We start from the raw sequence: 17,509 nt of genomic DNA, 5'->3' as shown, positions 1-17,509 counted from the left end.
AAATCGCGTATATTTGTTTTTTCAAACAAACCGACGTTTCGGGCCCTGTACGGGTCCTGTAAATTTATGGGACCTGTAAAGGGCCCGAAACGTCGGTTTGTTTCAAAAAAACAAATATACGCGATTTAAATCCGGAAAAATAGTTTCATTTCCTATGTGTAACAATCGCGAAAACCTAAGAACTCGATATGTAATTGTATGTATATTTGTTAAAAAAATTATAGTGTTAATTTTTTAGCAAAAGTATGAACTAAATCTTTATCGTAGTTTGTTACAGTGCACTTACACAGGGCTATTTTCTTCGAAGGCCAGTTAATTATAATGTTTGTGTTAGCCTCATATTCTCTGATAATTCCATTGCACGTTATTTTATTATTCTTAGAAATAGAATACTGTTTAAATATCCAACTGTGTGCAATGGGATGAACCTCCCAAATCTTTTCGCGAAAAAGAGAAAAAAAGAGAGAAGTGCGTGGGTGCACTGATGCAAGCGATGTTTCATTCTAAATACAGTCTCAGGTCCATGATTTAACTTTATACGTTTACTTAACGGTTGCGTTCGTTCCCACTGATAGGTATCAATAATAAAATTATAAATTACTGTTTTACTGACTGCTACTTCGTCCTTGTATTCCTTTTTTAATTGATTATCATTAGACAGAATTTTGTTTTGATCTTCACAACGAAAATTTTCACTTAAGAAAAAGTCGAAATTTTTCTTTACGCAAAGATATAGTGCCTGTGTGGAAATTTTATGTGATAAAAGGGTACTAGTTTCACTAAACAGTGGATCGTTAGGCGGCGGTAAATCGGATTTACTGGAAAAAACTTTTTTTGCAGTAATGCATTTTTTTGCTCATCGAGTGGCACAACAAACTTCGTCCCTCTTTTCATGTCACCAAACACTGCTTAAACCAGAAACATAAATATTAAACTCAATATTAGCAATAGCAAAACCTTTGAATCCTCAGATAAATTAAACTAAAACAATTTTATCCACTTATGACAAATGACACACATATTGAGTTATGATGGTTACCTACCTCACCAGACTAGTTCGCCTCGAAATAATAGTTAAACTGCTGCCCTTTATATTATGGCAATAAAGAACTAAAAACTTTTGCTTTTTTAGTTTAGTCAGGCACTTTTTCGTAAAATTTTCAATCGGTTATATTTTTTTAAGTAATGTAGATATGAAGCATATACCTTTAATTCGTGAAGGTAGCAATTATTGGTAATACATACTTCTGGAAAATCTGCTCCCTTTATGCTGAACAAAGACCAGCCATCCTGACGTCAGAATGGCTGGTGAAATAATTTTTAATTTCTCAGAATATATCATAGGTAGCAATTATTTAGAAAAGGTAGCAATTCTTGAATATACATTCAGTGCCAGACGCCACAGGCGACCAGCCATCCTGACGGTCACAAATCATTGAAATAATATTTTGTCACGATACCAAAGAGAACAAGAAAGATTTTTCATGTTAATAGTTTCAGTAAAGATGAATGTTTTTAGCTTTTTTAAATTCATAAAATCAGCATCTGCTGATGTGTAATGAATCTGCATCAGCAACAACCATAGCTGTAACACATACATATATTCGTAAATTTATTCCTACCATCATGGCTATCTTCCACCGGAGTAGGCAAAGACTACAGGCTTCCTCCTATGCTCCTGAAATCTTGCTCCACTCTGCCGTGCTTATGATAAGAACAGTATCTATATGTATTACAAACATACTTCCTGTTAATGTTGGAAGCATGGTAGCAATAGCATCAGTCATTTCATACACCCACCTATTATTCTTAATTCTCATTTATTTGTTAGTAGGTTGCTGGCATACTATAACATAATGTACATTATTATTATTCCTAGTAATACATGATAAGTTTATTTATGACTTTTATAAAGTACAGAAGCATCATTATTCATTAAACAAAAGGATGTTCAATACTATACAAACTTAATTTAAAGAAAATTAAATAAATTAAACTTAATTTAAAGAAAATTAATGTAGATAACAAAACAAGATTGAAAGTTATGGTTCTGGTTCACTTAAATTTAGTCTAAAGCTCTGATAAAAAAGTAATCTAAACCCTCTAAACCTAAAAAAATGTTTACCGCTTTACTTACTACACTTAGTTGATTGTAGTTAATTAGTACAACAATATCTTATCAAGATATACATGTGAAAATTTTAATGAATATACAGCATAAAAGGATTTTTTTTAATTATGGCAGTACAATCGGATTAGGCACACCTGTAACAATTAAGTACAGTTATACATACAGTATCTTAACATAAATGTGTAGGTACATACATAAGTATACAAATGTCAGATAAGAAATACATTAATAGGTACCTTCATAATATATAGCTTTCTGAGGTTGTACCTAATACTTAGTGCTTTCGGAAATGACTCCTTGCGATTTTCCAGGCATCTAGGCTTATTAAAAGCTGTATAAATAATAAACAGCTAAGTGCATCTCAAGTTCCCATTATGTTAATAGGGCATTTTAAATATGGTCTGTGGTTAATAGGCTAGAACTACTTACTATCCTTTCTAATTTGTGGGCTAGAATAAAGATATCTTAGATGATACTACAAATTAGAAAGATATTATAGTGGATGATACCATCTAAACTGACCACGAGCGTGCGTTTGAGTGCTATTTATTAGATGAGTAGACAGTTTTACTAGGTACATACCTAGGTACTCAAATGATGCATTATACAAGACTAATTTTGTTAATATTAACACAGATTACAGAATATATAAAGAAAGCAGTTTCGAGTAGGGTGTTAATATCGGTCCATTCTATTATGCATTTTTAATACCTGCCCGAGAGTCACAGATTACATTGCTGCGGAATAAATAAATAAATAAATAAATAACGCACACACTCAACATAGCCCCGCACTAGGGAAAACCCTGTGTCGCGGGTGCCATGGACACACACATAGACAACCACAAATTACACCCAAACTCACGAGAGAAATAATTGTAGGCCATACAACTATTTCTCCCGGCCCGGGAATCGAACCTGGGACCTCTGCGTGGCAGTCCGGCATGGTAACCGTTCGGCCACGGAGGCAGTTAAAAATGAATGGAATGGAATGGGAGTACAGAGTAGGTACTTTACGTTTAATGGGAGCGAATTTTTGTAACACTATAGGCATACAGGTACCTACGACGCGACCCAAGAAATATGTCCTGTATGTTATAAAGAAGTCTTGCGCGTTTCGAGAATTTCCGCGGCTATTCCGTTCCGGGACAATGTAAATTGATACTGAAATAGGTACTGACTGGGATTTTTTCATATTTATCTAATATACAGTGAAGATAAATGAACCTTATGTGTACCTTACATGTAATTTCAATAAATTAAAAATGCTACCCTCATTATAATGTAATTTGCCTATACACAAGTTCAGATGTAAGGTTGCACAATGTGCAATTTCTGCGTAATTCTGACCGTGTCATTCCATTTCATGTATACCAAGTTCTTTTCAACGATATCTAATACGTTCTTGGTTTTCTTGTTCATCTGTAATATCAAGTGAAAATATTTACTTATGCATACCTTATATGTATATGCTGCCCTCGTAACGAAAAAAGGCACAACTTTGCGTACTTTAAACAGCAGTTGTGCCTTTTTTCGTTCCGAGGGCAGTATGCAATTTCAATAAATTAAAAATGGTTACACTACTCTTACTTGGTGTAACAGGCAGGTGTCCGCAATTCGACGTCAAAGCGCCTGTTTTGTGTGTGTACACTAGCTTTACTATATAATGTAATTTACCTATACTATATATAACAAGTTTAGATGTAATGTTGCACAATGTGCATAATTGTTGTGCAATTGCTGCAAAAGTCTACCTATATAAGAATGCATTATTGCAGGGACAGGCTTCATGGTTTTTGCAATAAAACAAATGACTGATCCTAGTTAATATTTATTTAACACCAAATTATCTCATTACACATAGCATTTAAGTGCATCAATTTACTTCAAAAATTCCTCACACAGACATGTGGCAGACAATTTTACCTATTCACTACCTAGACGTTAATATACCACGAGTCACTAAAAAGATTATGACTTTGCACAAGAAATTGATGTAGAACAATTAAAAGACAAATATCATCAGTAGATGAGCATGATTCATGAAGTTGGGAAATTGGCAGTATGGATGAGAAATGTTAATTTCAAATTACAACAAAATCTTGTCCAAAATCATAATAAAACTTACTTAAAAAAGAACATATTATTATTTATAAAAAAAAATTCAGTTCTGCCTCCTTATTATAATGATTACTATGTTAAGACGAATTAAATGTGAGACATTATAAAAATGTTATGGAATTATGTCTATTTGAATTACAAATAATTTACGATAAGGTACCACTATAAGATAAATTTAAGCACGCTCGCCACGGATTCGTCGGGCAAGCTGGATGTCTTTAGGCATGATGGTGACACGCTTGGCATGGATGGCGCACAAGTTGGTGTCTTCAAACAGGCCCACCAGATAAGCCTCACTGGCCTCCTGCAACACAAAAATCATTATTGTTAAAAAGTAATTATAAAATTAACCATAGATGGTATGGTAAAAGTTAAAATGAAATAGCACATGGCGTAAATACAAGTCATGGTGATGCCCACCTGCAGAGCGCCAATGGCGGCAGACTGGAAACGAAGATCAGTTTTGAAGTCCTGAGCAATTTCTCTCACAAGTCGTTGGAAAGGCAGTTTGCGGATCAGCAACTCGGTGGACTTCTGGTAACGACGAATTTCACGAAGGGCCACTGTTCCGGGGCGGTAGCGATGGGGCTTCTTCACTCCACCAGTACTAGGTGCAGATTTACGCGCGGCTTTTGTAGCCAGCTGTTTACGGGGTGCTTTACCTCCCGTAGATTTTCGAGCAGTCTGCTTAGTACGTGCCATATTTGACTGAAAATAAAGTTCCAATTTAACTCAGAAATATAACATAATAAACAACGATTGCTAAAGATTGACCACTATACAAGCAATCGCGTTTTACAAGATTTAGGCAATTCCCGAGAATTAATTTTTAGATACAGAAATAGACAATGGAATAATGCACTGTTTTACACACCTTTTATGAAATTTCAATGCGATTTAGCAAATTTTTCCACAATTTATTCGTGAGCTCAACGACTATGAACAATGATCATATGCTCAAGATGGCGGCAGGAGAATGGCGGGCGAACGGTGACGCCAATGTTCTCGAAGCTTATTGGCAGGCCCAGTAGTGTTATAGCCTTGTTCATTGGTCGATAATGTAGGCTGTTCTATTGGCTGCCAAAGGGGACAATATTTTAATATTGCATTTTCATTGGTTAACGCCTGAAATTACGCAATGTTGCTAGCGGAGAAATTACTCATTAGAAATTAAAATAAAGTAGGTTAGAGAAATATTTGAAATGATTGAAAATGAAAAAGCCATGCAAATCTTATCTTGAACACTGAGAGACAGAGTTTCTTTTTGTTTTGAGACTCCTAACTATTAGCTAGTGTTATTAAATAAATTTAGATTAGTTATAATATAAAAGATATCAATTGAAACATTTAAAATGATTTCTTTTCATATATGGATATATATTTAAAAAAAATTTTAAATTGATCCAATTTGGCGAGGACAAAAAACAAAAACTTTGTCCTATTTTTTGCCCCTTTCTAACGTATCTATTCAGTACCTAAATAGAAGGAGACAAACAGAAAACATACGACGTGACAGTTCTGTCAAAGATGGTTACAGTTCCGTTTAATAATTTTTTCTGTTCTTCACAAGACCGTAGCGCGATAAGATTATTTTTAGAAGTTCAAGGCCGTAAAAATCTACAATGTCTAGTCCTTTTAGGACAATTTTATTACGTTTTCAGTTTTATTTACATTTTTTACCTTTCTAAATTACATTGTATCACGTGATCTCCTATTGAATTTTAATTGGTCGACGGTGAGCGTGCCCTGCGCGATACGAGAGGCGCAATAATAGTTTTCCAAAATGCCGTCGGAATCAAAGCCTTTGTTGACAGCTCAAACAGAAAAACCAAATCATTATAAGTAAATGTCGTGTTTATTGTGTTATTTTAGTGTGATGTGAAAGTGCTAATCGTGAAGTTCGAGTGGTGTGCGTTTCATTGAACTGTGCCTTTCCGTTTTGCAGATATCTAAAGGAATTTCGGGTGGAGCAGTGTCCATCGTTTCTACAACACAAATGTACACAACATAGGCCTTTTACTTGTTTTCATTGGCATTTCAATAATCAGAGAAGAAGGAGGCCAGTTAGGAAGAGAGATGGCACGTTTAACTATAGCGCAGATAACTATTGTACCAAATATAATGAGACTTCGGGTACTTGCGAAGATGGGGACGAGTGAGTATTGTACCTATTTGTCATTGCTTTGTTTTCCTCGAATCTGTTTACGTCGATGACGATAATTGTGTTAAATGCTTTATCTGATGATTGATATTTTTATCAGCGCGTAATGATTTCATACGAAAAGTTGTTCATCAAAAAACCAAATTTGTTTACCAATATCTTGTGTATAATCCGACCTATTTCAATGTGTGCTAGGGAGGCGGCAGTTGTTGTATGTTGGCAGCGCTTTTCAATGTGGTTGAGCTATAAGGCTGAGTCTCATTGTTCTCAATGTATGGCAAAACATTTGGTCAAAATGTGATGTTTTCAATGACTAATTTACTACTTTAGAGTAATAACTAGCATTTATTAATGTTTACACAAGTGTTGGAATTAATTTTTGATTAAACTGAATACAAGAAATGTCATAAAAGACCCTATAGGACTTTACTATGTAGGGGCAGTATAACAAATTAAAATTATTTATTAATCATCATGTTGATAGCCTCATAATGTCCAGCAATCATTTTGAAATGTCTTTAGTCAACTTATAAAAGAAATTTCTTGTTGAATAGTATATTTTCTAATAAATAATATTTTTTTGCTATTTGGGTTATGTTATAATACATTATATAAAATATAATAACTATTAGCCATATAAATTACGAAGTACCGTAATACCCCGCTTTACGCGAGGGATGCGTTCCCGACAAAATCGCGTTAAGTGAAATTCGCGTAAAACGGAGTTTATAGTTCTTTGGTCGCCCTAGAGTCTCTAACTTGACCTAATGACTGCTATCAGGGATAGAACGGGTTATGTTCGAATAAAAAGCTGAATATTGTGACAAACATGCTACTAGAATGCACCCATATTTTCTAAAACTTATCTTCGTCTCCAAACTCGAGCTTTTACGCTCTTTTTTCTTAGCAAAGTGGCCTAAAAAATATCTTTCACAACTGGATAATGGGCAGTACCAATGTGACTTCAAATTAAAGAACCTACCAAGAAAATTGGCTAAAGCAAAGCATGTGCGTAAAGCGGGGTAATTTAGCGCGAATTTGACAACGGCGTTATAACGAAAATGCGCTATGCGGGCCGCGCAATGCAGGGTATTACTGTATTCATCTTTCTGACCAATCAAACTACCCGATAAAGGCTACTCATTGACTATGCTTAAATAATACAACACACCAAAATGTCACTACCTCTTCTTTATGCCTTAGTGCTTGTATTGATTCAATACAATTATTACACTTTGTCACTGACTGCGGATTTTGTCAACATTAGTAATTGTGTTACAATTTATGTTTGTGAATGTTTTTTTAACCAAAGTAAGTATGGTTATGTTAGTGTTAGGATAATTGTTATACTGCATTTCTAACATCCATTTTAGAGAAAGTAATTTTATTAAATCATGCTTTTTTATAGTTAGAAAGCTTTAGTACAAAAATAAAATGATACCTACAAAAAGCCATTGCTGTCGAAACACTGACATGCACAATCTTGTATCACCTCATACGAAACACGTCAGTCCATAAACGGATACATATAAATCATTGAACTTTGTCAGTATGTTGTTCGCTTTTCTATGGAGAAGCAGTAGGTGACGATAACACAGAAAGCATTTGGAATTTCACCCTGTATGCCTGTAGCAGGTTTTATGAGATCCTCAAACCAGGATACCCTGTGAGAACATGTGTTAGTACAGACCAGTGGAGTTTTGTGATTGGCGCAAGATCGAAAAAAACTTTTGAGTGATACCAGACAGTGAAACTGTGCATGTGTGCTATGTATGTGTGTAGTTTTGTTTGGTTTTCATTAATATAATCTATATTTTAAAGGCAATAATGTCTATCATGCCTGCATGCAAGCTACATGTCTAATGGCAAGACACCATAAATTAAATCAAAATAGGGTAAACAATTCCACATTTGACAAAAACAGTATATCATTTATAAACTAGTTCCTCTTTGTGGCAGGTTATTAGATGAAATTAATATACATGAATACAAATTGTTAAATAGAAAATGACTTTTGATCAAGTGCATTTGACTACGCATCTCACCTGATGGAAAGTGACAATGAGGTTGATGATGGAGCATGCACACCTAAGTAATGCATACACATCCTCGCCTTGAAAAGGCCCGAGTCTTACCATTCAGGGAACAAGTCTGCAGGCAGGGAATTCTACTCCATAGTTGTTATACAAACTTGAATAGTTGACGTGTACTCATATATATTATTGACCGGGGCGGTGGAGACACCAATATGCCCATGACATAAATGCATTATAATCCTGCTATGTAGTACAGGGTCAATAGCATGTCAATCTTGACACTAAACACTTAAATCCAACTCTATGCCGCTTAAGATAAGAACGGTCCAAAGTACAAAGTGTCAAGCTTGATGTGCTGTACCACACTGGCATTGAGGCAATATCTCTCATTAGTGTCGTTCCATTGATTCTTCCTTTCTCATGACAGGCTTGAATATCTGGCAACAAAGTATATTTATTATCTGAAAAAGATTGGAGCCTACTGTATGTAGCAACATTGCCAGACACCCTGATTTGTGGGACATTCCACTTTTCCTGGCCAATTTAATTTTGCATGTGTTACAAAGAAAAAGACACCTTTGAGAAAGGGAGTGAAATTTGCAGAACTCAAGTATTTAACACAAAACAATCTGATTCTGTGTAGTAAAAATAATTCAAAACATACATTATATATTAATTACAATTTTTATTCACCGATTCCTGATTATTTGACTTTCTGTTATGTAATAACAACTGAATTGCAGGAAATAATCTATGTAACTTGTTTTAGATGTCCATACCTCCACCGGACGGCCGGCGACACGGAACGCCGTTACCACCTTCGATATTACAAGACATGTATGTGTGTACACGATACGGATGCTCGAGGGTTATGCACAAAGAATGGGGCCCATTGCGCCTTTGCACATGGCGCGCCAGACCTAAGACCCCCAGTGCTGGACGTGAGAGAGCTGCAGGCGTTAGATAACCCCGATGCGGCAGATGGGGACTCTGCCGCGCCCAACGCTTTAGATAGGGAACGAAATTTAATGAATGAAGACCCTAAGTGGCAAGGTAAGGGTTCAAAATCACCAATGCCGAACTCTACTGCTGATGTATATATTATAGTTGAACAATACGTCAACTTCATTTTTTAGTCAGTTTCTGTTATTTTTGTAAACAGTCTTATTTATTTACTATATTATCCTCCATGCTTCAGAAACAAAAAACTAAATTGGAAAAAAAAAACCAATTTTGTGAAAGAAAAAGAAAAATAAAACAAAGTAAAAACAGAACAGATCCAAAAATTAAGTTGGCGTAGTGTTTATTGGAGGTATCGTTATGCTTGTATCTGTGTAATAGAATTTTTAGGTGCTTTCATAGTTCATTCATTTTCATTGATAAAGTATGTTGACTGATTTGTTCTTTGTTTCAGATACAAATTACGTGCTATCATCATATAAAACAGAACCATGTAAAAGACCTCCTAGGCTATGTAGACAAGGGTATGCTTGCCCTCAGTATCACAATAGTAAAGTGAGTACATATTCTTGAAGTAACCTTTTAAGGTGGCGATTACAATTACTTAATGTAACATTTATTCCCTGCGGTGTTTAAAAACGTGACTTGTTCCAGGACAAACGTAGATCACCGAGGAAATATAAGTACCGCAGCACGCCGTGCCCGAACGTGAAGCACGGCGAGGAGTGGGGCGAGCCCAGCAACTGCGAGGCCGGCGACGCGTGCGGCTACTGCCACACGCGCACCGAGCAGCAGTTCCACCCTGAGATCTACAAGTCCACCAAGTGCAACGACGTGCAGCAGGCCGGCTACTGCCCCCGGGGACTCTTCTGCGCTTTCGCTCATGTCGAACGTGAGTATTGCGGGAGTGTTGCACTTAGGAAGCGTTTGAATTTGTAACGTGACGAAAAACCTCCATTTCACAATTTTTGCCCCAGTTGAACGAACTCGTTCGTTTGCAGCGGAAGACCTCAGTGCGGCTCGCGAGCTCGCAGCCCCGCTCGAATGCGGCACCAACCTGGCCGACCTGCTGTCGTCGGCGCTGCCGCCCGACAAGAAGTCTGAGAACAGCGTGAGCATGCTGGGCGCCGCGCTGACGCTGCCGCGGTCGCTGTCGCCCTCCGGCCTGCAGACGAACGGCAGCGCCGAGAACTCGGAGTGCGCGTCCACGTCGAGCGGCGCGTCGAGCGGCGGCCGCGCGCCCGGCCCGCCCGGCGCCGCCGGCGCGCAGCAGCCGCGCCCGATGCTGTCGCTCGGCTCGTTCGGCGACCCGGACGGCAAGGCGCAGCCGCAGCCGTCGGCGTGGGCGCAGCGGACGTCGTCCACCTTCGACGCGACCATGCTGCAGGAGGTGGTGGGCAACGCCCTCGACGACCTGCACATGGACGACCCGGTGAACCTCGTGGCGACGCTGGACCGCGACCTGTCGGACGGCGAGGGGCTGCTGGGCGGGTCGGCGCCCGTGAACATCCCGCAGGCGCGCGCGGCGCTGCGCGGCTTCAGCCCGCCGGCGGGCGGCTCGCCGCTGCCGCCGTTCCTGCGCTACGCGCAGAACGACACGGAGCGGCTGTTCAACTCGCACGCCATGAAGCCGGGCAGCTTCGGCGGCAGCGCGGGCCCCTTCGAGTTCGCCACGTCGCCGTCGGCGCCGGCCGAGCTGTCGCGCCTGCGCGAGGAGGTGGTGGCGTCGCGCGCGCTGGCGGCGCGCTGGGACGAGCGCATCGCGCAGGCGCGCTCGGCCTGCGCCGCGTGGCAGAGCGAGGCCGACGAGGCGGCGCGCAAGGTGGCGCTGGCCGAGCGGCAGCGCGACGAGGCGCTGGGCCACGTGCTGTCGCTGCGCCGCGAGCTGGAGGCGGCGCGCGCGCTGGCCCCGCGCCGCGACGCGCGCGAGCTGCGCGGGCTGCCGCTGCCCGCCATCAAGGCGCTGCAGGCGCAGGCGCGCACCGACCTGGAGGAGATCGAGAAGGTGCTCTACCTCGAGACGGCCACCAAGTGCATGCTGTGCGAGGAGCAGCTGCGCAGCGTCACGCTGGCGCCCTGCAACCACTACGTGCTCTGCGACGGCTGCGCCGCCACCACCAAGGAGTGCCCCTACTGCCAGACGCCCGTGCAGCACCACCAGTAGGGCCGCGGGGCCCGGAGATGGTCGCTCTCTACTCGTGTGTAGTCTTTCGAATTTCCGATGTGTCGCCGGCGGTGCGGGCCCCGGTCCGGATCGGCGTATACTTTCGTTGATATTTTTTATATGTGGATAGTTATGGGGTCTAAATGGATATAATATATCACTCGATAATAATTATATAGGAGTATTTAATTCTATAGAAAAGAGCAAGACTTATTCTGGAGAATTTACTGAATGAAATTAAAAGCGATTTAGGATTTTTCTAATAAACTGCCACTGTCGTTTGTATGACTATTGTAAGAGAACATTGTGCATTTTCCTATTCGGTGATTGAATATATTACATGTTTTTCAGATTTCAAAGAAATATTTGTGTAGTTAAAACGATATTAAACTTTTAGATGACGCGCTTTGCTTATAATTAATAAAAGTAATAATAACATTTGAATTCGATCAAAACGAATGAAACTTAAATGTAGCGCAAAAATGACGTACACCGTAACTGCATGACTATCAACATTGAACCAATGTTACGTGGAGACGGACGCAAACAGTTTTCTACTAATCTATAACTAGGAATATTCTATTGAATATTTTTCATGAAACGAATATAATTAGTGCATGGGACACACAGTAGGAGTTTTCAATGTTACAGAATAAATATGCTTTTGATGTTAACAAATTTTATTTAGATTCATGTACTAGTGGACTGTTGCTTTTACTGATGGTTGATCATCATAATATTATAGGATTTATTGTGGACTTAACTGGGTGGTCATGCTTGCAACAACGATCGCGTAAAAGGAACAATTTTGTAGTGATTTGAGATTTTAAAAATGTATATTGCAAATTTTGATATTAGACAGATATTGATGGAAGCACGGCCACAGGAAATTATTAGTAATTATGGATTATTGAAAGATTATAAAAGTAGCTTTTAGTTTTATATCTATATTCAAACAGATTTTGCTTGTTCATAGCAGGATGTGTACTAATAAAATCAGACGCTCGGATCGTTATTATTATTATTTTTTAAAGTTATATACCTGTAAGGACAAGTGCGACTGCTCTGCTTCCTCAGATTGTTTTAGCACAATACTTTGCCTTTAATTACGTCACTTTTAAGGACCAATATTGATATATCGAATACTGTAAGAAGCGCAAAACATCCGGAATCTGTTTTTATTACACAAAGACCAATTTTTGATTCGGACAAATGTTTTAAATATCGGGAATATGACATTAGATGTATTTGTTTCTCTTTTTGTTTGTCGAAGCGAGAAACTTTATATCGTCTGAAGTTGTGTAAGTGACGCACGATTCAAAAATCGGTCCTCATATTGATGCAAACGAAGGTACACTGGTTGAGTTTATTAGTTGTAGCGCATTTTTTAAGTTTTACATTCCCGTGTAATCGTTAGAAGGGTATAATTAATGTTTATTTCTCTATTTGGTGTAGGTGTAATAATCGGCTGCATTTAGTATTAATCATTTATACTTTTAAAAGTGACTTCTGTACAAAAGAGCAGGGAGCCTACTCCCGTTCTCCGTCAGACAGGACTTCGTACTTGACATTATCTTTTGAATTAGTCGAGGATTACTTATGTGACAGTCTTTGTTACGGGCGGAGAAACGGAAGGAGAGTCCCAGGCCCGAACAGGGTCTAGATTTTCGGTTCAACAAATTTCTACTTTTCAATTTAGATTTTGACAAATCATCCTGCTGGCATTTAAATTAAACCTGTTGTTTAATTGTTAGTGTAATACTTGTTATAGTGAATTCATTTTCTCCTCGGAGTACCGTCTTTTGGGTCAATACCGATGAATATTGACAGCAATTAAATCAATTATGTTACTCAGCTATGTGTATGGCATAAACAATTATAAGCTATTGTACGAAAAGAAAGCATTTTATACAAAATATTATTTAAATTTTACTACTACATTAAAAATATTTATATATTTTGAAAATCTTAAAAAGTTTTTTGTATCGGTATATAATAATAATAATAGTAATAACAAATTAACTTAGATTTTAATAATGATAGAGTAAGTAGTGTTTTCAAATTGTATTGGACATTATTTTAAGTGTGAAGTAGCGAGCCTCGAGTATCGTATCCAAGAAGCAATATGACCACAGCCGCCTTTTTAAAATAATGCAAATATATATTCAGATTGATAAAAATCTATTATTTTTCTAGGGCATGTCGGCCACTGGCGGGATGCATATAACAATTTTTTTAAAACAATACTGGTTGCAAGTGCGCTAGAACGTCGTGAGTTTTTGTTTTAAATATTTAGACATTTGTATTGACTCGATTGAATTATAAAAACTTATGAAGGTTTTTGTCAATGCCGTATGTTGAACCCTAATTGGCTTCAATTACAAAGATAGCGAGACAAATTTCAGTGTTGTTTTTCCACAAAACTGCATCCGCTTTTGTTGTTTGTTACTATTATTAGTGTTACCAGAATGTACTCTGTTTGAATCCACCAATTTTATAAATTTTGAAGCCTAATTGAGCACCGCGTACGTGGTCTTCGTTTCCCGAGTATTACGTATGTCGACACGGCACATTTTGTGTTGGCTCGTTGAAGTAAATATGCTATTGTAGTTGTAACGTGAAGGTTACCCTGAGCATTTAAATTTGTACCTTATGTTTTATGCTTGTCGTTCGATAGTATCTTTAATTTTTTACAACATAAGGTGTAAATTAAATTGCCGGGCGGTTTGCATGGATATTTTATAGGGCGGTATTTTTCGGCGTATTTTTCGGCCTACATGACTTGAGCGATAATATTTAACTTACTCGTGTTTGTCTTGTGTACAGTAGAGATGGGGAGTGGATTAAAACCCAATCAACGCGCCCGGGTTTTTACCCAAAGCACCGGGTTTTTACTCATTTCTGCCCGAAATCATGAGCAGAACACGCGTAAAATAATACAGAATTTGGTATAATTCCATACTTATTAGAAATTCGATGTAAAAATATTTTTTTTTTAGACGAAAAAAGGTAACTACATAAAAATACCCAGTACTTGCAATCACTCTAAGTACTTGTAATCACTAGGATTGCACATTACGATTCGAGTTTTATGAAAATCGATTTAAGTGTAGACGATAACGAGTTTTTGTATACATCCATTTCATTGCGCGTTTCAACCAAATCGATTCAATATAGAAAAGCGAAATGTGTAAGCAAGCAATAAACAATTTGCAATAATATCATTTCATTACATTTGAACAAAACTCGATTTACATATATTTTGCTGTAAATAGTTTTTGCCCTCCATTTCGGGCGTTAATGGGTTTCAATGTTAACAAAGCGCCGGTTTCAAAAACCCGGGCGTTTTCCCATCTCTGCTTGTGTAAAGTGTTTAAATAGCATATCAAAGATATTCGTAGTTATTAGGGGGGAAACAAACAATAAAGATATGAAACGGTTCCCATCCCTAAAAGAAGAGTTTTAAGCGTATTGCGTACGAGTACATGCATTGTAAAACTATAAATGTTAGGTGATAACACGATCGTACAAATTACGAAACGTGTTGTAAATCACGCAGTTGTTCGCTTTTTCATTGTATCCGCCTACGCATATTCCTTTGAGAAAGTCCCCCTTGAGAAATCGCTCACGTTATCTGTAATGCAGTTGCTTAGAGATTTAAGAGTCACAAACTTCTTATATGTAAAACAAGTCTCAAAAATACGTACCTATAAGTGGAGTGTCTAATGTATGTGAAAGCAAAATGTCCTGTGTGGCCATAGTTATAATAGCTTGCTAGAATATATCTATTTCTAATATTATTTTAAATTTAGATGTGTATTATAGTCACATTTATTTTTATATAGAATTTATCACATGGAGAACATTCATTGTAACAATTTCAATTGGTTGAAACTGATAGAGTCGTTTATTGTAGAATGTCTTATACTTTGCACATTTTGTTTGAAAAATGTTTCTCACATTGTTTTAACTTAATGTTAGAACTACTTAATCTTGTAACTGAATGTTAAAACATAACTAATTTTGACTGTTTTTCTTATTCACTATATTTGCAATCGTAATTATATCTGTTAATGTATTCGTATGGATTTATTGTTGTCAATATACATAAACAATAGAAATATTTTTCAATTGAAATGTGCTCTTGCAATTGGACGTAGTTAAACAAAAAGGATCCAATGCACATCCAGTCACTGTCGAGATAAGGCAGTTTGAAGTTAAAAAATGTTTCTGACCCTTGTTTTATTTTCAAAACTTATAAAGTCATGTAACTCCACAGATATTTATTTATGTTTATATGTTGGATTTTTTTTGCTCATCAGGTTAGACCTTTAGGAACCGTTTGGTACATATAACTAATTTTTGATAATTTTGTGGATTGGATCATTTTTGCCTAACTACGTCCAATCATTATAGTATTATTTGAATGCAGAAATTGTTTGTATGTATTTATTTAACTGGCGCGATGTGGTTCTTGTTGTTTTTTTACAATTATTATTACATTTAATTATTTGTTTATTTTAAGCATTATTTTACTCTTTGTAATCCATATTTGCAGATCGCATTTTATGTTATAGTTACTTTTTTTATTAGGACCAATTGTAAACTCAAGCTTAAACTCGTTGCGTACGCATAATAACACATTTTTTATATTTTAAATATAATTTTTCAATTATTTAATCGTTAGGTAGGTAGCTCCAACAAATTCTTTCAAATTTATTATTGTTAAATTAGAAGTAATGTTGTAGTAGAAACCAATTGTAAGTTCACACTCGCTGGATGATCAAATTAATTATGATTTTCATTATTATATTTATTAAAAGTATGCATTCAAGCTTATATTAATATCATAGTAGGTATTTTATAAACAAAATAATTTTCAAATCCATGTGATACAACAAGTAACAGAGATGTGAAGATTATAATTACTTTAGGTAGGTAGGTTTAATAAATTTTAAATTCCATTCAATAATTATGAGTGTTTCATTTTTAGTTCATTATCCTTTTAATTATGATATTTGCTTTAAAAATAAATAAAACTTCTTTTTCCGTCAAACTGGCATCAATGTTAATTAAAACAGTGTGTCCTTCATTCATCAAATTGGCCTTAATATGAATTAAAAAGGGAGTTCTTTCATTAAACAAGCCTTAATATCAATTAAAACAGTGTATCTTTATTCATATCAAACAGACCTTAAACGTATCAGTGCAACACACTACTATTGTGGCCCAAAACTGCCAAATCATTACGAAGTTCTATGATTACGCAGAATGACTGGAAACTGACTTTGTTCTTTCAAATACCAAGCCAGAACTGGAATCACACTTTAATTATTAACGAATAAAATAGTATCTCTATTCTTCTCTATGAATAAATAGTATATCTATTTTTATGGTCGATCTGTTTGCTGTTCCATATTGGTGGTATTTCTAAAAGTGCCGAAATTATTTCCTACTAATCGAAAAATAAGTATAGGTAAGCAACAAGACGACGACATAGCTTAATTTTATATTGCGGCGGAACGGAATGGAAGCAAATTTTTGTAACGATATTGTACATAGCATACTGAACTTTATGGACAATAGTGGACTTAACGTACAAACTAGAAACGAGCCAAAATCTTCCGCGGAATGCACGAGCATGCGCGAGAATTCGATTCTGGGGGTCTAACCTCGATCTCCGTCCGAAACAATTACTGTCAAATAAGCAATACTCGACCAAATGAAAAGACGCGTGATGCGAATGACGCTTCATACTTGATACCTGTCTTTTTAATTTGGTCGAATATTACTTGTTTGACAGTAAATGTTTCGGACGGAGATCGAGAGTAGACCCCCCGTTCCGCCGCAATTTAAATTGAGCCTTTTTTTTATAATATCAAGTGATGGGACGAACATGTCGTGCGCCTGATATTAAGCTACACGCCTGTACATAAC

General features: G+C 37.3%; 2 protein-coding genes across 2 annotated transcripts; one reads left to right on the top strand and one right to left on the bottom strand.

Moving 5' to 3' along the window:
• Window positions 1-4,029: 4,029 nt before the first annotated feature.
• LOC113239970 (histone H3.3) lies at window positions 4,030-5,264 on the bottom strand. Its single transcript, XM_026477159.1, has 3 exons — window positions 5,126-5,264; window positions 4,672-4,959; window positions 4,030-4,555 (listed from the first exon to the last, which is right to left on the bottom strand). Exons 2-3 carry the CDS (start codon window positions 4,951-4,953, stop codon window positions 4,427-4,429), a joined length of 411 nt encoding a protein of 136 aa, XP_026332944.1. The 5' UTR covers window positions 4,954-4,959; window positions 5,126-5,264; the 3' UTR covers window positions 4,030-4,426.
• A 597-nt stretch (window positions 5,265-5,861) lies between these two features.
• On the top strand, window positions 5,862-13,529 carry LOC113240030 (putative E3 ubiquitin-protein ligase UNKL). The gene is made up of 6 exons (XM_026477230.1): window positions 5,862-6,093; window positions 6,197-6,406; window positions 9,218-9,501; window positions 9,863-9,963; window positions 10,063-10,300; window positions 10,410-13,529. The coding sequence occupies exons 1-6, from the start codon at window positions 6,035-6,037 to the stop codon at window positions 11,570-11,572; spliced, it is 2,055 nt and encodes a 684-aa protein (XP_026333015.1). The 5' UTR covers window positions 5,862-6,034; the 3' UTR covers window positions 11,573-13,529.
• The last annotated feature ends 3,980 nt before the right edge of the window (window positions 13,530-17,509 follow it).

This window comes from Hyposmocoma kahamanoa, unplaced genomic scaffold, assembly GCF_003589595.1.
Source record: "Hyposmocoma kahamanoa isolate Upper Pololo Valley unplaced genomic scaffold, ASM358959v1 119, whole genome shotgun sequence".
NCBI classification, from domain to species: domain Eukaryota; kingdom Metazoa; phylum Arthropoda; class Insecta; order Lepidoptera; family Cosmopterigidae; genus Hyposmocoma; species Hyposmocoma kahamanoa.
Note: the sequence above shows the minus strand (reverse complement) of the source record. Positions and strands in the feature narration are given on the sequence as shown.